The sequence below is a fragment of the Myiozetetes cayanensis genome, unplaced genomic scaffold, assembly GCF_022539395.1.
Source record: "Myiozetetes cayanensis isolate MyiCay16 unplaced genomic scaffold, myiCay2020 scf2-11, whole genome shotgun sequence".
Lineage (NCBI taxonomy): Eukaryota > Metazoa > Chordata > Aves > Passeriformes > Tyrannidae > Myiozetetes > Myiozetetes cayanensis.
This window is the reverse complement of record NW_026087411.1, coordinates 3,374,139-3,395,547: the sequence shown is the minus strand read 5'-3', so window position 1 is coordinate 3,395,547 and position 21,409 is coordinate 3,374,139. Positions and strand designations below refer to the sequence as shown.

The 21,409-nt window shown below is 43.0% G+C and overlaps 1 protein-coding gene across 1 annotated transcript; it reads left to right on the top strand.

The window, feature by feature from the left end:
• The first annotated feature begins 284 nt into the window (after positions 1 to 284).
• Positions 285 to 14,421, top strand: APMAP (adipocyte plasma membrane associated protein). Its single transcript, XM_050315102.1, has 9 exons — positions 285 to 442; positions 4,158 to 4,274; positions 5,674 to 5,789; positions 7,655 to 7,747; positions 9,652 to 9,768; positions 11,087 to 11,261; positions 11,709 to 11,843; positions 12,226 to 12,418; positions 13,588 to 14,421. The coding sequence occupies exons 1-9, from the start codon at positions 351 to 353 to the stop codon at positions 13,795 to 13,797; spliced, it is 1,248 nt and encodes a 415-aa protein (XP_050171059.1). The 5' UTR covers positions 285 to 350; the 3' UTR covers positions 13,798 to 14,421.
• The last annotated feature ends 6,988 nt before the right edge of the window (positions 14,422 to 21,409 follow it).

Below are 21,409 nucleotides of genomic sequence, written 5' to 3'. Positions count from 1 at the left end.
TTATCTCACGCGTAGTGTTACTCTTATTCACTGAGCCTCGATTACAGACCTTTTTTAGGATGACTTTTTGACATCTACGTGAGCTTTTTTAACGCAGGACAGACTTGTGCAGAACAGCGCTTCCAATCACCTTTTCTTTGTAAGGACGGACCGGGGCGTGGCCTGGCCTTTGTGGGGCGTGGCCCGGAGTGGCGGGGGCGTGGCCTGGGGTTTGGGGGCGTGGCCTGGGGTTTGGGGGCGTGGCCTGGCGTTTTGTGGGGCGTGGCCTGGGGTTTGGGGGCGTGGCCCGGAGCCGCGGGGGCGGCGCTGCGGTTCCGGTGCTCGGTGGCGGCGGCGGCGGCAGCACCGGGATGAATGAGGCGGAGGGGCTGCGGCAGCGGCGGCTGCCCCGCCCGCAGGTCATCACTGACGACAGCCCCGCGCAGGAGGCCAAGGAGGGCAGGTGTGTCCGTGCGCGGTGCCGCCCGGCCGGGGCGGGCGGAGGGCCTGCCGTGACGCTGCGGCTGTGGGGCCGCGGGTGGGCCCGGCCCCAGGAGTACCTGCCTGAGTTGGTGTGCTGGGAGCAGGCGGGCTGGGTCAGAGTGCGCAGGGAGGCGCTGGGAAGGGCTGGCTGGCTGCCCCGCGCCTGTCTGTGCGGGTTGAGGCCGCGTTTCCTTGCTCGGCTGGAGGCACGGGTTGTGCCGGGTACCTGCGGGTGCCGTCAGCACCTCGGCTCTCCTCGGTGCTCCTGCTTCTGCTCGAGGTGGCTGACGGTGGGGAGGGGTTGGGACAGCGCCTTCCTACCTGCTCTACCGAGCTGCAGGAAGAGTTTTTAACTAAATAATAAAAAAAAAAAAAAAAGTTTTAATTTGTGGCTGTTTTCTTGGTCTTTCTATTTTTTTTTTTCAATTGTAGATCTGTTTATCATTTGCCAGTCAAGAGATAACAGTTATCCCATTGTGCCTTCCGCAGGTTTATTGTGTGTCTATCTTGGCAGTAGTTTAACCACAATTCTACAAGCGTCTGAGGCAGAGTGGCATTATAAACAATCTCTTCGTTTGTGGCTAAGTTAAAAAAGATTCCATTTACAATCTTCTGTTTAGGAATTTTATAAATAAAATAGCTTCACTGTAAATAAAGGTAGAGCTGCCATAAGAGAGTGGTAGTGTTTGTTTTGCCTTTCATTGACTAAGGTAGTTGATGACTTTTAATACTTTTGTTCACCATCTTTTATGTCTCTGCTTCTTTGAGGACTTTGCAGATTGTTATATCTGCCCTTCAGAGTCATCAGAATGAAAGACTGTCTGATGGCTTGCACATATAGCCCCTTTTTTTGAAGAAGAACATAAGCATCTCTGAGCTTGGGACTGCTCCTCCTGGCTTCGCCCTCTTTTGGTAACTGCTCAAATCAGTTGAATTTCTAGGGCTCCATCAATGATCCAGAATATTCACAGTTCTCATGTTCTCATGTCCTGCATGAAAACAGTGGAGGAAATTGTAGGACCTACCCTTTTTCTGTCTGTGTGAGAGCCATGGCAGAAAGTCTTGCTTTTCCCTCCAGCCCAGCAGTTCTTCTGCCAAGAGGATGAGGCAGCCTGGGCTCCTGGCTAGGATGACCCATGGTATTGTCTTGCTGTAGCCTGCTGTGTGTCTTCAAGAGCTGGTTTAATGGCTTCTGTTCGTAGTGACAACTAAATTGCTGTTATTATAGCTGGAGTCCTGGTAAATTGCCTTATTGAGATTTGTGGCTGCAGGCCATGTAGGATTAATTATCAGAGACATAATTAACAAAGGATTTCTATTTCGCTTATCACTGTTGGTGACCCTTTCCTTCAGTGATTCTTTCCAGTGACTTATTATTCTATGTAGTGTACTTTGGTAAGGATTCTGAGCAGCTGACTTTTTTTTCGTTTTTTTTTTAATTTTCCGGGTTTTACTTGAATTTTTGTGGTTTCAGCAGTGTCTAAACTAGGTCTTGCAATTTGCAGGCTTGAAGTGTGAGTTTGCTTGTCACCTTATTCTTCCTGACTTTTTCCTTTATTGTTAGGTCCTTGCAAATTTGAATGAGGATGAGAAATATGACTTTTACTGAAATCATGCCTTCAGGAGCTTAAAAAGCTGTGGTAGATGAGTTCCCAATTAAGTTGACCGTGGTAGATGAGTTCCCATTCGTCTTTATCTGCTTCCTTTTGTGTGAGCTGTTCTCATGTGCCACGAAGATGCTCAGGTTTCTGCTGACAGTATTTTTACTACTAGAATGTTGAGCCTTTATCTTTTTGAAGGACGGTGGAAAGACAAGGTCAACAAGCCGAAGTCTTTGTGTAAGCTTGGGGATTGCCTTGTGTCTTTACCCCATGCTCTTGGATTCCAAATCCAAGGGGAGACAGGGAGGCTGTTCTTCCTTGAGACATCTACCGTTAAAGCAGGAAGTGCTGAATCATTCCAATTGATTGTAAGGGCAGTCTGGCTCTTGAGAAATATGAAGAGGTCAGTGCAGGCAAAAAAGCTTATTTGAAGCAGTTTCCCAGCCTGGTCCAGCTCAGATGGAGACAGGCTTAGTGCTGTAACACTGCTAAAGTTCAGGATGGAAATGCTGCACTCCTGAGAGCAAGAACTAAAATTTATTTTTAATGTATTCCAGAGCAGGAATACTCGCACATGCCGATGGAAAGGAATTAGGCTCAGGTGGTGAGTACCTTAGGGGCACTGAGAAAACTTTAATGACCAACAGCATCAGTGCTAACAGCACTTCTCGAAACAGCCTCAACTATCTGTCGTGGCAGGCTGTCAGCATCCTTGTGGCGGTCACCTCTCACAGCCTGGTGGTTTGTGTGGTGGCTTGTGACAGCCTGCTGAGTGGTGTGCAGGGCTGGGGAAACCGGGGCAGGACTTCATCTGAACTGCCTACATCTGCTGCCAGGAGAGAGGGGCTGACAGCAGTTTGCCATCAGGAAAAAGATGTGATGAATTATGAATGTCTGAATTTCTATACATTGTGCATGCAAACACTGACTAAATCCATGCCTAGTTTGGACCTCGCTATTCTAGCCAGTAATGCCAAAGGTTACCCTGATGCTGATATCACTACTATAAGAACATGTCCTTAGCTCCCCAGTTGTGATATTTGTGCTCTGGGCAGTAGTTCATATTTCCAACTGTCTGGATAATTGGCTAATGAAGGACAAAACAATGGAAGTGGTTCAGGAATTAGTGCAGAACCATCAGGCGCTGTCTTCATTTCACTGATACTGCAAGGAGACTGACTGGTTGGGCCAGTGAATTGTTCAGAACAGCTAAAATTATGGGAGCTGCTTTACTAGTTCAAGGCTAGGATTTGTTGAACTTGGCTCTGTGCTTTCCTCTGTGAATGCCTGATTGATTTCTCTGAACTTTTTGAGAACTGTGGTGGTTTAAAACCTGCTGGGAATTAAACTCCAAATAAGCTGCTCCCCTTCCCCCTGACCTCTGGTGAGAGAGGGACAAAGGCAGAAACTGTGGATTGAGATAACAATTTACTGAAAACAGACAGCAGTGGGATGAGAAATGAACAGCAACAATATTAATAACAAAAGTATACAAAAGAGAGGATGATTTGCATGCAGAAAAGTGCTCGTGGTTATTCCCAAGACAAGGATGAGAGAGTGGATGTTTCTGCAGTTAGTACCCCATAGCCTCCCGAGACAAAGACAAGATGGCAGATGCTCTTTGCATTTGTGTTGTGTGCTTTGATGGGTAAATAGAAGACACTTAATTTATTTTGTGTGCTTGGCTTTGAGTTCCAAACCAGTGTTCATTAAGTTGAGCAACCATTCATTTAACTTCCTCTATGTTTGTTGTTTTAGTAGAATTTTTCATTCAAATTTTGTGCTGGGACGGAAACCATTGCTAAAACCGAAGATCAAGTCTAAAAAACCCCAGCCAAACAACTTCACTTACCCTGTTTCTTGTTGTTTGCTTTTTGCTGGGTTTTGTTTGTTTGTTTATTTTGGGAGGGGCTTGTTTGGTTTTGTTTGGTTTTTATTGTATTCAAATTGCACCTTGACAGTCAGGGTGGGTGGTTGGGCAAAAGTGTTTCTGTTTCCTCTTCTGAAGAACGTAGGCTGCTGCAGAATTTTTGAGGACTGTTGTACCTGTAAACAGCTTAACCTGTTAATCCTATTTCCTGTCTGGTTTGGTAGTACTTACAGCAGCAAGGTGTTCCGTGTTACCTTCTTGACCTTGGCTGCGTCTCTGGCTGTGCCGCTGCTTGGGGTAACTGTTCTACTGGATTGTCCTATAGATCCTCAGCCTATAAGGTAAACTCTTACTTTGTTTTGAAATAAATGTTCCCGAAGCATAACTTCTCCTGTGTGTGCTGTTGTTTTGTTTCAACAAACAGGAGTTAATAGCATAGAGTGGTTCTAACTGGATTAAGAAATTGGGGAGTGATTGTGGTGTTATCCATACCCAGGCTGTTTCTGAGCCGTTTGTGTAGCTGTGTGTCACTACTGATCATCAAATGAGCTGAATTACTGTCTTTGATAATCAATCTGGAAAATTTTCTGCTGTCTAAGCTGTCAGTGGAGCTTGTGATTACTCATGTGCACTCTTGCCTTCTGTGAGACAAGAACTGCAGTTTCACTAAGGACAGATGACTGTTGCAGTTTCAGTTGACTTTTTTCTTTCAGTCGCTGAAACTTTAGAAATTGTAATGATCTTCACCACATGAGCAGTAGATTTGCAATGTGGTTGGTGACAAATAGGTCCTGGATCTATGAACGTGGGTAAATTTTGAAGTCAGACCTTGTCTTTTTAAGATTCTCTGGGTGGAAGACATTTGCTTATGGTCATATAAAGAGTTATTAAAAGAAAAAAAAATTGAAAAATTATTTCAAAACTTGGCCTAGGTATCTTTAGCATACTCTTGTGAAAGAACAACTTGAAATCCTTAACTCATGGAGTCTGAGAGGCTTGTGTGTGAGCTTTTAAGAACCTAAGGGGCTGAAACATATTCAAGTTCAGTTAAGGCTGGTTTTGAAGTCTGATATTTTAGTTAGAGCTGTGTAGGCATCTTACTGCTTCCCATCTCTGTATCTCTGTAGTTGGAATCCTAGTTGGCTTGAACCTAACTGTTTATGTAAAGGACTTGCAAGATTGGACCTGATTTTGTCATTTTGAGATTTGAGTTCAGTACCCAAGTTGGTCCTTCTCTGAGTGCCTGCATTCAAGTCATAAACAAGAACATATATTTCAATATAGTATGAAAGCATGTGTGTCCTAGTGCTCAAGCTACTGGAACACTTCCCCCCCCCCAGTGCTAATTAGTAATTAACTTTTTTTTTCTCTGTAATGAAAGTGCTGTTACAAACAACTCATTCAGGTGAGAAAACTGCTATTCTTTTGTGTTGTGGCAAGGCAGAAATCCTTTGCTTTTGTGTATGATAGGTGAACTGTTGGACTTGAAGATGTATAGATTTCTTAGGAACACATAACTGCAACTTTTCTGATGAGCAGAGCCAGGAAATTGTGATCCTTGATGAAACAAGAGTCAATATTTCAGCTCGTTAGCTGTGGCTGGTTTTGAAATATGCTTTCTGTAAAGCACAGGTCAGGGTTGCAGGAGTTGGCAAACTAGGAAAAAAACGATCCAGTACGTTGCTCAAGAACGTTTGCGTTTTGTGCAAAGGATCACGAGGTCTGTATTCTGTTTTGTAGTTTGAAGGAGCCTCCCCTCCTGACGGGTGCACTGGAACCCAACACCAAGCTACGAAAAGCTGAGCGGTTATGGGAAAACCAACTGTATGGACCAGAGTCCATTGTCAATGTCGGGGGTAAGCACTGACAAAGTAAGCTTTTCAAGAAGGGTCTTTAAATGCTGTTCCACTGATAAGAGTTTGTTCAGCAGTATACCTCTTAGGTAACAAACTCTGTAAGTTATTTTGGATGCGCAGGTTTTTGTAAAAGTAATTGTGTTAGGCAGCAAAACCTGTCTGCTGTGTACTGCTTTTCTCCTCTTTCATGAGGATAAAATACATATTGTTGCCAGATTAAAAATCCCTGTCCTCAACTGAAAACATCAGCAATGTAGTCAGGGGCTACTTATGTTTGGAGGAAGTGGTCCCATTTTTCGTTTGACTAGCTCTTAACTGGGAATTAGTATTTACCTGCTCTTTTAATGGTCATTGCCACTGAGAGAGCTGAGTCTTGTGGTGTTCATATTTGCTTTTATGACAGAAAATCCCTCAAATTGGTAAATGGCATATTTACATTTTAGTGATGTTGCACAGTATCATATCCCATATATTCACAGTTCTTTCATATTCCATATTCATAACTCTTAAAGCTTGAATCCTTCCTCTTCTTTTGAATTGCAAGAAATCTAACCAACACCAGTGCCATCCTGTACTTCTCTGTCACAGAATGTGTGTTATCCCCAAATCACAAACCCATGCCACCTCTGAGCACTTTCTTAATGAGTTGTCTAGACTTCTAATGGTGTGACCCTCTTAGCAGAACCTAGCATTGGGCAGGGGTTCTTTCCTGTGCTTTCTGAAGGAGGGGCAAGCCTAGAAACTCCGCTTTACACGAGTCCTTTTTCTCTGAAAGGCAGTGGAAGTTGCAAGCAAAGCCTTTACTGAAAGATCCTTCAGATACAAGAGGTGCTCAGTAATCATATAATCTTTTTTCCTTCTGCTTTATCGTCTAATAAATTAGTAAAATATTTTTAAGAAATTATTTTGCCCAGTAAGAAACTACTGTAAATTTCTTCTTCAGATTACACTTTTTTACCTGTCTCTGTTTACAATGTGCTAAAGGGATTACCTGAAGCTGTTGATTTTTTTATGTTGCCTGGTTTTGTCAATCTCATTGGAAACTCTTTAAGGAAATCTTCCTGCAAGGGACTATGACCTATGGATGAAATAATCAACCTGACTGAGAATAAGTTTTCTGTGAATAAATGTTGGAGTCTTCTTATTCCCTTTTAAAAGTGTAATTAGCAAACCTAAAACATCAGTTAAATTAGAGATGGAAAAGTTCAGACAATGTGCTCTACTAATCTAACGGTGTTTCATTTAGTTTGACTGTATGGAAAAGTTTGTGTGGTTTGTATTCAGTTAATGTCTTATGCTATCACACAGTTTGGCATGAATACAGTAATTTGGCAGTGCTCTTGATTTGTGTGGTTGTTCAATTGCCATAGTTCTTGTAGTTCATCTTCAGAACTCATACAATATGAGCATTGGCAGGTGTGCAGCAGCCAATGTGGACTGTATCCGAAAGAGAGGTTTTATCTGGTCAGTCGCTCATTGAAGAGTGCTAAGATAAATGCAGTGTCTGACCACATTTTGTGATGATGTAGAAATTTACCCAGAGGGATCAGTCCAACGACTGGCCATTAAGTTATGTCCACCTTTAACTAAGAACTTAGACCATTTGTGGGTAAAAAGCTTCATATCCTATACACATAACTCCTAAGGTTGAACTCTCTCCTCTTCTTCTTGAGTTGGAAGAAATCTAACCAAATGCTCTTATTTGCCTTCATTTTTTCCCCTTCCCTTTTTTTTTCCTTTTGCAATGACTCAAGGAGCCTGTCACTTCACTGTTATCTTAGACATGAATTCTACTTCATGCTAGTAGAAGGATCATGTAGAAGGATGTTTGGTGATCAAGCTGATCACACCAGTTGTTTTTGCAGATGTGCTGTTTACTGGGACAGCTGATGGGAAGATTATCAAAATTGAAGATGGGGAAATACAAACAATATCCAGAATTGGCCACGGTCCTTGTGGTGAGTGACAGCTCCTGAACATACTGTATCTGAAAATGTCTGGGCCAAGGGTATGTGTTGATTAAACTGTGTTCAATCTGGATTGCTCATGCAAGTGCTTATCTTCCTGTATAGAAATTTGTAATAGAAATATTAATATATTTGTATGAATGAAGTATGAGTGGAGATATGTGCATTGGAAGGAAGACAAAACAGAGGACCAAAAGAATTGGAATGGGTACTCTTAGACAACAAAGCATAGAGTTTCCAGCTGTAAAATTTAGTAATGCAGGGGGTTTTGTGTCATGACTACAAGGCCTGTACTCTTGTAAGGCTGTGATATGGAGGACTTGTTGGTAGAAGATCCTGCATCTTAATATCAGGAGGAAGATGAGGCTGAAGTGCATCACAAACAACATTCCCTTTCCTCTTAGTCCATCTAGAAAAAACATCTATCTCAATTAAAAAATGGGCAGCAACCTGGCCTAATATTTGTGGAAGCTGAAGTTAGCATGATTCTGAGGTGAAGGGCCACCCCATAAAAACTGAGGAGTCCTAAATAAGTGTGAGTGAATGAACTCTCAGATAATGTGTGAGTGGGAAAGATCAGCTTATTTTCAGAATTTGGCCTTGCATTTGGTTGTACCTATTTCCCTTCCTCTGTTTATGAGTACAGTGGGGAATAGTGGCTGCACTTGCTTTAGCAGAGGTCTTGCCTGGGTCATGATGTTTTTGTTTTCTCACCGCTAAATTGGAGTTATTTCTTGTTGAGTTGTACACTTCTTTCTGAATGACTTATTTGCTTCATTTAATGAAGTTTCTGGAACTGGGTGAGAAAAACTGGCAGTGACTTGTTTATTAACAGAACCGTTTCTATGAGAAAGTTAATGCTGGCCATCTCAGTAGTGCCTGAGCAGTCTGAGAAGCCTGGCTGGTGTTTGCTGGACTGTGGGTAGTTTTGTTTGCAGTAGTGTTGTAGAAACTTACCTGAGGTTCTGCAGCTCTGTGCTGGTTGACAGAAGTTAGGAACTGTTGCTAACTCCACAAACCTGCAGTAAAACTGATTCTTTCTGAGACTAAGCATTTCATTAAATTCAGTTTCCTGATGTTTAGCTCTATTTGAGGCTGCTGTTAGCTAGCTACTAGCCTAGCAGATTATATGATTCTCTCTAGACTGGTGAAGACATGGCATAGGGATATCTGTTTCACTCACACCTAGAAAAGTAGGAATCTTTTCTTAAATGACTGTATGTGCCATATGCATACCATAGAGATTTTTAAGCTACAGGTTGACCCAGGTGCCCGCTGAGCTGCTCTACCATTCCCCTTCTCAGCAGGATGGGGGAAGAAAGTAAGATAGAAAAAAAACCCTCCTAGGTTGACAGTTTACTGAAACAAAAGCAAAGGTCACATTTGCAAGCAAGGGAAAAAAAACCCAAAACTCTCAAATGTTTCATTGTCCACTTCCCATCAGCAAACGATGTCTGACTGCTTCCTGGGAAGCAGGGCTTCGGCACATGTAGATTGCTTTGGAAGACAAATGTTGTAAATAATGGACGCCTCCCCTTCCTACTCCTTTCTCTTAGCTTTTTTGTATGATCTAATACCACATGGTATGGAAAATCCCATTGGTCAGTTTGGGTCAGCTGTCCTGGTTGTGTTCCCTCCCAAGATCTTGCCCAGTCCCAGCCTACTGGGAAAACACTGGAGAGAGCATTAATGCTGTGCCAGCACTGCTCAGCAGTAGCCAAAACACTGGTCTGTTATGGACACCTTTCTAGCTGCCAAAGCAAAGCCTAGGACTGTGGGGGCTACTGTGGGGAAAATGAACTCCATCTTATCCAGATCCAATACACTTATGTAGGTGGTCTGATTGCCTTCTATTTGTTTCTGTTTGGAAAACCATTTTAAAACTGTTTCCTAAGGAACCCGCGAAGATGAACCAACATGTGGAAGACCACTTGGCATCAGAGTTGGGCCAAATAACACTCTTTTTGTGGCAGATGCTTATTATGGACTCTATGAAGTTGATCCTGATACAGGTATGACTTTTCTGCTCAGAAGTTCCCTTTCACTGACAAATCTGGGCTTCATTTGCAGCTTTGCCAGACACTGCAGGCCAGGAAACAATGCCTGTCTTCTTTGTAAAGTGATTTGGAGCTTTCTGGATGAAATGAGTCGTGCAAGAACTTGATATTTATTTTCCTGTAGCAGTCACTTCCTCTCTGTATCTGTCTGTCTGGGTCAGAGTTACTAGTGACTTATCTTCTGGTGTTACATATTTTTGGTTGTCAAACTTGCTACCTCAGAACCCATGAATAAAGCTCTGTGTAGCTGTTTCAGTTTTCATAAAAGGAAAGAGAAAAGATTGTTGTCACATAAACATTTTGTTCTTTTTGCTGTACTTCTGTTTCTTTCTTGATCTTGCTTTGGTAGTGAAAAGCTTGTGACCTCTCTGTAACCCAAATCTACACAAAGTGAAGAAAGATATATTTTGGTGCAGCTGAAGATCACGTGGCTTGTTCCTGCTGAAAAAGGCACTGTTGCATCGTGCCTTTCATTGTGTCCCTGAGGCAGATCTCAGGGAGCTCTTTAGGAGCTGTGCTGTCAGAAAGTGATCGTTGGTTTTGTGTAGGGTTGATTTTTTTTCTGTCAGTTTACCTCTATGCATTGACTCAGGTGGGGAAAGGAAGGCTGGCCAAATGCTGGGTGACGTGTGATACAAGGATTCAGACTGTGTTGTCCTCGGACTGTGTGATCAAGGTCTCCCATCTGCTTGGCAGACAGCTGTCAGAATAGCTCAGTCATGACAAAAACAAGCATCGAAACAAACCCAAAGCCTTTGCCCGAGGATGACTTCATTAGATTTTGATTGAGTTTTAAGAGATTTGACCTTAATAATTGGCCTGTGTGGCTGTATAATAACAGTGTGGCAGAGCAGTTCAGTGAACCTGTTGATGTTTTAATGCCTAGAAAGTATTGCTCTTTGTTCCTACAGGTTTATGGGGAAAGAGGGAGTAGTGATTGGCTTGCATGCATCCTTGTCTGCACCGTGCTTGCCTGCAAGTTGGGACCTGAGTTTGTACTTCGTTTCATATGAGCTTCAAAATGTGAAAATTTTGGCACTGATTATCAATAGATAACATCATCTACTGTTTCAGTGTTTCTGGAGAGTATTCTCTGCTGGTCCCTTATGTTCAGTTGTTCCATTACAGGCCAAAACCTTATTGTTTAACAAAGAAGCAGGAATTGACAAAAAGTGAGCTAAATTTCATGTTAGTATTTACTCGTTTCTAGAGCAGGACATACAAAAGCTTGTCGTGTGAGTCTTTTTTTTTTGTTTGTTTCTTTTATAACCAGGTGAAACGAAAGTGCTTGTGTCAACCCAAAAAGTAATTGAAGGTCAGAAGTTGTCGTTTGTAAATGATCTTACGGTGACCCAAGATGGGAGGAAAATTTACTTCACTGACTCCAGCAGCAAATGGCAAAGACGAGACTACTTGTTCTTGATCATGGAAGGCACAGATGATGGGCGGCAAGTATCTCTTCCCTGAGGCATTTAATTTACTGTAAGCCCAGCTGTAGGAATGGACTTCACCGCTTCCTTGGCCTTCAAATTTCTTCTCCTTATAAATGACCTGTGCAAACACTGCACTGCCCAGGAGAGCGTGAGAGAATGTATGAATGTTGCTAATGAGACCTGCAGCAAAATAAATGAGATTCTTCTTTTTCCTTCAAGAGGACTTGCAAGGAACACGTGTTTTAAAAGTGAAGGTGTTAGCATTACCTTCCTCTCAGATCCTTCACAAATGCTGCCAGTCTCAAGTGGCTCATTATTTCTTCTGTATTCATAAACAAATGCTTCCTGGCTTTTCTGCCTTTTTAACTGAAGTGAAGTGCATGTGAGAAAAGATGGAATGCCTGGAGAATGAAACAGAGATGAATAAATATTCATCTTCACTCAAAAATGCTTTCTTTTTAGCCTCCTTGAATATGACACAGTAACAAAAGAAGTGAAAGTCTTAATGGTGGGGCTGAGGTTTCCCAATGGTGTGCAGCTCTCTCCTGCAGAAGACTTTGTCCTGGTGCAGGAGACAACCATGGCTAGAATCAGGAGGTGAGTATGACTTTGCTGAATTTATTACAAATCTCTGCTTAGAGATTTGTTTTAAATAAATGAGTGGAATGACAAAAGAAACCCTACACTTTATTTATGCCTAGTTATAAGTGACAGAGAAGGTGACCTTCCTCAATACTTGATTTTTTTATTTTGTTGTAAACATCTGGCGTGCATAATCTTTCCATTGTGGGCTCCTTATGCATAGTGGAGTAAGCTGACTTTTTTTTCTGGTGAGAAGGATGTGGCTGTGCTGTGTTTCCTGGAACCAAAATAATGAAAAAGAAAATACTGTTTTTAGAAATGAATTGTTTTGGGACTTTTATTTATTATTTAGACTGCTTCAGTTAAGATGTCCTAATCTACTGTCTATAACTTTCAGGTATTATGTGTCTGGGCTGATGAAAGGTGGAGCAGATATGTTTGTTGAGAACATGCCTGGTCTTCCAGATAATATCAGGTTAAGCAGCTCTGGAGGATATTGGGTAGCTATGTCAGCTGTCCGGCACAATCCTGGATTTTCTTTGTTGGATTTCTTGGCTGAAAAACCATGGATTAAAAAGATGATATTTAAGGTAAAAAAAAAAAAAATTTAAAAAGAATTTTTTAAAAGAATCACCCTTAGTACAGGAATGGAAGTGCTAAATATTTGTTTGTGTTTCTTCCTCTTCACAGGGAAGACTTAAAAAAAATGTTGTACTTAAAACTGTTGTTGCTGTCCCCAGGTAGAACAGTCCTTTATATTCATAGGTAGTAAAACAAAATATTCTGAGTTGGAAGGGACCTGCAAGGGTCATCTAGTCCAGCTCTTAAGTGAATGGCCTCGTGTGGGGATCAAACCTATGACCTTGGCATTATTAGCACCATGCTCTAACTAGCTGAGCTAACCTGCATTCTGTAAAACTAAGATTTACTTCTCTGAGTAGCGGGTAAACATCTCTTAAGTTGTCTTCCATCTTGATCTCAGGAAAGAAAAGGGACTATCTCTGCTCTAGGCATGCAGCAACACCGGATCTACGTTTGGATATGTGAAGACTTCAACTTTGTACCTGAAGTGCCTAAACTACTTATTGTCTGAGGAGTGTTTGGGAAGCTTGACCTGTTCTAATGACTACCCTAGGCATCCTGGGAGACAGTGTGTATGTTATGATGGTGTTGGGTGACGTTTTGTTGTGATTCAGAATGCCTTTTGTTGTGTCACACCCTCCTTTAGAAGGAGGATGAGCAAGAATAAGGGCTGTCTGATGCTAAAGAAACGACATGGTGCTTTTTGAAACAACACGAAGACATAAAATTACTTCTGTCCTTGAAAAAGTAAAAATCAACAAGCAGTGTTTAGGATGGAAGCGCCATTTCAGCTAAACAAGCTCTACATTGTGTCCCTGTCTCTCCTGGTGCAGTGCAGGAGCCCTAACAAAAAGTGATGCTATCGGCAGCAGAGCATGGTGGTTGCTTGGCATCAGCTGCACCAGAACAAGCTGATGTCTCCTGCGTGGGCAACCTTTCAGCCTGTGTTTGGAGTAGAGTAAGCTTCTGCTGGTTGTTTTGTTTCTTTTCAAGTTGCTTTTTCACTATTAACACATTAACCCTGTGTAATAGTGTTTACTTAAATCGTGTGCTTATGTTCTTAGCTGCTTCTTCCGAGGAGTGTGGAATGGTCTTTGCCTGTATAAATGGCTGAGATACAATTGTGGAGAACAAAATATTTTGTTAATTTCTTTTTTTTCTTTTCTTTTTCTTTTAGTTGCTGAGTCAGGAAACCGTGACAAATTTTGTGCCCAAATATAGCCTTGTTGTTGAACTTACTGAGACAGGATCCTACAGAAGAAGCTTTCATGATCCCAATGGAGTGACGGTAGCTTATGTTAGCGAGGCACATGAACACAATGGATATCTTTACCTAGGTTCCTTCCGGTCTCCGTATATTTGCAGAATTAATCTTCAGCACGTTTAACTGTCCATCCATGATGAAGTCCCACTGTCCTGTAATATTCCAGAGGTACAAAGGAAGCAAGTGCTTGAGGCAGTTTGTGACCGAGGACAAAAGGTGACAGACAGTCTGTTAACGTACAGTATCACTGTTGACAGCTTGCTGTACCTGTTCTCTTCCTTGGTTTGACTGCTCATGCTTTGGAGTTGGTGTGCACAATTGTTAATATCTGAGGAGTATGGTGGGGCACTTTCATTCAGTTACTTGTTCCTCAAAGAACCTCCACTGCCTTTCCATGCCGAGCCCTGTTTGGAATCATCTTAAACAGACATCATCATGTTGCCTTTAATGCAACTGTATGTCTTCTTACACTGGAAGGATTTGTGATGTATGGAATTTAATTATGTATTATTTGAATTGAAGATGATGGCTTGCATGTGTTTATTTCTGTTTTAGAACCTGCTGTTTAGGATTACAGTATATATATTCTGATGTCATATCATGGTGCTCTGGTAGAGGCAGCAACATCCAGAAATCAACAACATGCCTAGAAATTTAGTTATACAGTTGGGTTTTTTCAATTCCAACCTGTGTAAGTAACATTAGACACTACAATTAGCTGTTAATCAGAATCAAATTTCATCGTTACCTGTGGACTCCTGTGTTTCTTTATAGCATTGTGATCAGATGATGAATGAAAGTTGCATTTTCTATGTTATTTAGTTAGTTAGTTAGTTCCAGCAGGTTTAAAAAGGGTCATGTGAAGTATTTCTTCCATGTTTATCAGGTTCTGTAAGTCTGCTGTTGATTATATATGTGATCATTCCTGAGAGACATGTGAGAGAAGAGGGTCAGCTGCAGGAATCCTCTTCAACATGATTTTTATGGAGAAATGGTAAAGATTTTTGGGAAGACTGGTGTCCAAAGATGAATGTGGACTCAAAGAGCCCCTGTAAAATCTAGTAATGGTGGATAAGGAAGATTTTGGGATGCAATAGTAGCTCATGGATGCTTTTTGGTCATTCCAGAGGGAATGATATACTTCCTCTGTTAACAGATACTCTGCTTGGTAAATCCAGAGAATGCTTTTCTGTCGACTGCTGCAAAGGAAAACCTGTGCTATATTTTGTGGCTGGAGAGGCTGGCAGCACAAAGGAATTCCAGCCACCTCAGACAGTAAGTCTTCAGAGGCTCAACTTAAATGGCTCTGTGCAAATGCACACAGCACAGGGAATAAGCAAGAGTTAAAGATGTGCACATGCCTGCCTGTGATCTCATTGGCATCACAGAAATGAGGTGGGATGGCTCCTATGACTGCAGTGTTGAAAGGACACAGGATCCTGAGGAAGGACAGGCAGGGGGCATCGGGGAGGGCGTTGCCCTCTGTGTCAGTGACCAGCAGGAGTGCCTGGAGCTCTGCCTGCGGATGGATGAGGAGCTGACCATGGGGTTAAGGGTCAGGATTAAAGAGAGAGCAGGGACAGGTGATGTTAAAGTGGGGGTCTGCTACAGACCACCCAACCAGGAACACTGAAAGGATGAAACTGCCCACAGACAGGAGGGGCCACACGTTCACAGTTCCTGGTCCTCAAGGGGGATTTCAATCACCCTGGCATGTGTTGGAGGGACAACACAGCAGGGCAAAAGCAATCCAGGAGGTTCCTGAAATGCATTGACAGTAACTTCCTTCTCCAAGTGATAGAGGAGCCAAGGAGGAGAAGTGCTGTGCTGGACCTTGTGCTCACCACCCAGGAGGGGCTGGTGGGGAATGTGAAGCTCAAAGGGAGCCTTGGCTGCAGGGACCATGAAGTGTTGGAGTTCAAGATCCTTAAGGCAGTGAGGAGGGCACACAGTACATTGCTGCCCTGGCCTTCAGGAGGGCAGACTTTGGCCCCTTCTGGGATCTGGTTGGTAGAGTACAGTGGTAGAGTTGGTAGAGTAAAACTCTGAAGGGAAGAAGGGCCCAAGGAAGCTGGTTGATATTCGAGGATCACCTGCTCCAAGCTCAGGAGTGATGCATCCCAACAGAGAGAAAGTTGGGCAGAAATGCCAGGAGGATGAACAAGGAGCTCCTGGACAAACTCAAACAAAAAGTGGAAGCCTACAGAGGGTGGAAGCAGGGGCAGGGAGCCTGGGAGGAACACAGAGAGATTGTGTGAATAGCCAGGATCAGGATAGGAAAGCCAGAGAAAGCCTGAGAGAATTTAACCTGGGCAACAACATCAAGGGCAACAAGAAAAGCTTCCCTATGAATGTTGATGATAAAAGGAAGATGAAGAATAATGTGAGCCCTCACCAGAAGGAAAGGGATGACCTCTTTACTGGAACATGGCAAAGGCTGAGATACTCAACAACTTTTTTGCTTCTGTCTTCACCAGCAAGTGCTGCAGCCACACTGCCCAAGTTGCAGAAGGCAAAGGCAGGGACTGGGAGAATGAACCAGTCCACTATAGGAGAAGATCAGGTTCAAGACCATCTAAGGAGCATGAAGGTGCACAGGACCTGCTGAAACGCATGAGGGAGCTGCTGGATGAAGTGACTAAGTCACTATCATATTTGAGAAGTTTGTCAGTCTGGTTAAGTTCCCACCATCTAGAAAAGGGGGAAAATAACACCTATTTAAAAAAAAAAAGGGAAAAAATGAAGACCTAAGGCACTACAGGCCAGTCAGTCTCACCTCTGTGCCTGGCAGGATCATGGAGCACAGAGAGACTGGAACATGTTGCCCAGAGAAGTTGTCTTGAATCCTGGAAGGGGCTTTGAGCAGCCTGTTATAAAGGAAGGTGTCCCTGATCTCTGAGGTCCCTTCCAACACCGTGCATACTATGATTTTAAATAAGAGGGTTTGCATCTTGGAGAACTAAAGGGATTTCCTCAGCAGTTTTGTGACTTAGTGCATTGATTTGTACTTTGGAATTGAAGCTTTTGTTGCTCTCTCCTTTTCTGCCACTGGGAGACAGTCAAACATAAACTTACATTATTGCTCAATTTCCTCATCTTTGAAAAGGAAATAATTGAGACTTGCTATATATATAATGCAAAGCACCACAGAAGGGGAAGATGATAAAAATGTCATCTACTTTCACTGACCTTCTGTGTTTCTCTCTATTAACGGAGGGCTATGCAAATGAAAATTATTCTTTCTTGTCAGTGCTTCTGTTGCCTTGTTCTATGTTGATTCCAGGCTGCAGCAGTCCTGTGGCCAGTAGCTGATGGTTGCTGGCTCAGGCTGACTTGTTCCTGTACAGGCCAGGAGCTGCAAACCCTATTGCTTGATGTGGTGGTTACTCGATTTGGGAGGGTGTTCAGTAAGATGCAAAAGAAGCTTAATAGTTGAGTTGCTGCAGGCTCTGACCTTTGGTGCAGCTGAACCCTCTCTTAACACTTTGTGGACAGAGATGGAGTGGTAACTTTGAAAGGCTGGAGAGGTGTGACTGCTACGGGCATGGGCAGACATAGCTGTGGGAACTCTGAAGAAGGGCTGAGAATGGGACATGCTTGCAGTGTCTCTATTTGGGAAAACCCAGCCCAGGGCAGGCTGTTTCAGCATCAGCTGATTAACACTGCTCTGCCATCCCTTGGAACTATTTGTCCTATTCTGGAGGGATATGAAAGTTGAACTCGATGGAATCTTAAATTTGGGTTGAAAAAACAAGTCTACTGTGGTGATTCTTTGATGCTGATTCTTTGGTACCCGAAGGGCAAGCACAGCTTTACCTTTGAGATGTAGTTATCTCTAGTGATTCTTTTGCCAAAGTATCCAGTTGAGAAACTTTTCCTGACTTTTGCAGTGAAGTAGACCTCCACTGTTTTGACATGCCAAATGTGATGGCTTTTGTGTGACTAATTCCCTTTTAAGACATTTGCTTTCCCCCTTCATAACTTTGGGGAAACTAAGTTGTAGTGCTGTTGATGCTCAAGAGGGTAAGACATATGAAGAAATTGCCTCTTGGGAGTTTTTAGTTCAGATTCTTTTTCTTCTCTTCTAACCCCTCGTTCCTTCCTGGCTACCACTGAAGATTAACTTGGAACACTGTGGTCGTTTTAGTGCTCTTTGAGCTTTGGAACAAGTACAGCAGACCCAGAGATCATCAAATAACTTGCTTTTCTAGGGGAAGGGGAAAATAGAATGCCAAACATGAATGGTATTTAACAGAGTGTGGCTTTGTCTGGTGTGACTTTTTTGAGTGTTCTAGTCCAAGCTGTCAAACTGGGACCAGGTGTATCTCAGGGGCAGGTGCAAGAAGACTAGAAATGTTTATGGCAGAACTGAAGCCCAGAAGCAACTCCTCCTAGCTAATGCCCTTATTCACTGGGGCTGTTACCTTCTGAGCTCTTCTTTTAATCTTGTGATAGCAGAGAGGGTTGTTCTGCCAGGTGCCACAGTCAGGAGAGAAGACTGGGCACCACCAACATGTTGGAGCTGTCTGCACAAGAGTCTTCCAAGGGGGATCAATTTGCCTATAAAATCCAGCAAGTCAGTGGTGAAAGCTAATGCTGGGGCATGGAAGAAGCTCAGCTAATGCCTTGGGTACTTGGGTTCTTTGTTGTCCCTGACGTCTCATGGTCACTACTTTTCCATTGTGGCTGGTGGTGGGGGTTCATTGCTGGCCAGACCTCTCCAGCTGTGAAAAGTGGGCCTCTAACCACAGCTGCATTTGAAATAACTGCAGACAGACACCTCTTTGCACTGAGAGCAGGGATGTGAATTCTGGGAGTAGGGATCAGAGGCAAGCAAGAATTTGTGCCCATGAAAGTCTTTGTAGTTTCTGATGTCTAGCCCTACCTGTTGTTCATCCACCTTGGGCAGTAGAAATTTTTCATTGTTCTTGTCTGTGCTTCACTGAAAAGCAGCTGAATAACTGTCAGTCTAAATGAGTTTGTCTAAAGGTTAAGCGTTTGGACAAAGTGTGGTTTTCAGTTAAATTTCTCAGAATGAATAAAGCCTGATTGTCGAACCTGTACAAATAGAGAGTGTTGGTTGGGTACAAGTCCAGTCAGTCAGCAGTACCCTTAAAAAAAAACATAAAGACTGCTGAAGTCTGTAAAACCCCAAATATAAACTGTGGTAGGTGGCATAATTCTAAGCAACAAGCTTTGCACAGTGATAGGCTGCTTAACCAGCCCTTTGGCATTTCATTTATTGTAAGAACCTTAACACTTAGTTTTATCTGAAGCTTTGTCCACATAAATAAGCTGTGTTTGACCCTGCATGTCAGAGGTCAACCTGAAGCAGATTAGGGTGGTGGTATATGAACCACTAAGGTCTAGGAGAAAGCCAGCATTGCTTGATGCTTTCTGGTGAGAGAGATGCCTGACCCAAGAGGGCTGATGCTTCCATGGCCACTAAAATGGAAAGGAGGCCAATTAGTGTTGTGATGACTACAATGTTGGTGGGGGACCAGAGTGGAACTGCAGAACCAAGTAGAGATATCACTGTGTGGTTTAAGGACAAGTATCTGAATGCAGGGTCTGCATACCTCCAGTCCAAGGAGACCTAAAGTCTGCAGAGGCTGAAAGGAGGTGCCTTTCCTGAGAACAGATGATGTTGGCTCCCATTCCTGCTGCTGTGCTGGATCCTGATAATGCAGAAATGGGTGATCTGTCGTAAAACCCAGATGAAACAGGTTGGCTGACACACAGGTCTCTGATTATTCAGCATAAGGGGTTCTTAAGGACAATATTTTTCTAGAAACTCAGGGTTTTCTAATACCTGACAGTTCCTCAAATGCAATTCTTCCAGAGTAAAAGAGCAACGCTAAAATGCCTGTGGGATAAATAAACTGGCATAATCTCCTCTTGGTGCTTCTGTGGAGACTATTTTTACAGGCTCCTTTCACTTCCACAGAGGCATGAGTCAGTGGCATGTTGGTTTCAGATGCACGTGTGCATACCTGCCTTGTGCAAGGAGAAAGCCCAAACAAGTCAGGCTTGGAAAAAAAACAGCCAGTCTTCTTGATGATATCAGTGCAGGAACATGACACCTTTGCAGCTCTGAGACTGTTCTCTAGTGTGAACACATGGCCTTACTGCAAGCAGCAAGATGTATCCAAAGATCTTATCAGAGCGAGATTGTTTTTTGGTGGCAGAAGAAAGGGACTAAAGAAGAAGAAAGTCCCCTAAAAAGGGAGGAAACCCTGTCTGCATAACTCCCAGAGGAACGTGAGGCTGCTTCCTGTGTCTTACCCGACCTTCTTTTGGGACATCCTATGCGATATGAAATAATATTGCTCTATCTCCTGAAGGGCTTGGAGGAATTTTTGCTTTAGCGTAAAGCCCTGCAGTAAAACAACCTAAGGCAAGGAACTGAGCTGGAGTACTCCACAGCTGTGCATTCTAAAGATACATTTTGTTTTGCCTTGGTGGTGGAACAGATGTTCCTGCAGTGCACAAGTATCGAGAAGATTGTGCTGAAACTATTTAAAATGTTACTCCACAGCTAACTGCCCTGTCTCTTTTCTGTAGCAAACTTCTCCTTTAGTAGAGCTGCTGAAAGATAACTCATGTATGCCCCTGAGGCTTTTATGCAAAAGTTGGTTTCTCATTGTAAACAGCTGATGAAAGTGATTGCAAAGCCTTGGCATAAATCCCATTCCTTTAAATCTGTGTCTGCTTTGTGTCAATGACCTTTGCAGGTGAGATGATGACCTTTGCAGGTGAGATAGTGACCTCTAGGTCTGTCTGTTCAGTGACCACGAAAGAGATTTAATGATGCTGACACTTGGGCCTTCTTATCTAGCTGCAAATAAGCACATAAGGCAGCTAGTTTTTGCTAATTTGTTTGAGGTAGGGATTGACAAAATTTCAGTAAGTGATTGTAACTAGCTATATACAAGACTTTTTCTTTGTAGCCAGCAGCAGTCATGTCTCCTTATCTAGCTGCTGCCAGTTAAACCTCGTCTTGGTTCTGTGCACTGCATGTGTGACTCCCCCAGCTGTAAGTGGGTTCTGAAAGTCAGTCAGGTTGTGAAATGGGGTGTACCTGCTATAGGCAGGACTTCCAAGTCCTTGATGTAGAGCTACTAATGTGAAGAGAATGCAAAGTGGAAGTCTGTCAATCAGCAGACTGGTTGCGGGCAGTTTGTTTCCTATACAACTTCAAAAATGGAAGTATGAGAGGAAGTATTTCCATGGCAAAGCTTTTGAGCAAATGCATATCTCCCTTTGAGGATCACTGGACACTGTGAAACTCTGGTGAAACTCAGGCTAGCTTGGTTTGAGTAGCACTGTGGGCATGGAGGTCTCCTCAGTGTGCAGCCAGTCCTTCCATGTGGCAGACCGTGTGGGATCTCGTCTTCACATGCAGTTAAGTATCCCCATAAGTAGATGAGCCAGGAAACTGTGTCTTTCTGCATAATGGAGAGAGATTTGAGGCTGAAGTAAGCCACTCCTTCAGCTTGTTTGTACCAGTCCTGCATGAAGCCATACTTTGTACCAGTCCTGCATGAAGCCATACTTCAGAAGCACTAGCTTTGGTTGTTCGCAAGCTCCTAATGTCACTGCTGGGATTTTTCCTTTTTTTTCTCCAACATCTAGGGCAAGAATGAGTTTTCCTTTTCACCTTATGCCCTAAATATTTAGTGAAAATATTTTTATTTAATTGCCACTGTAACCTGGAATAGATGTCAGAGCCTTG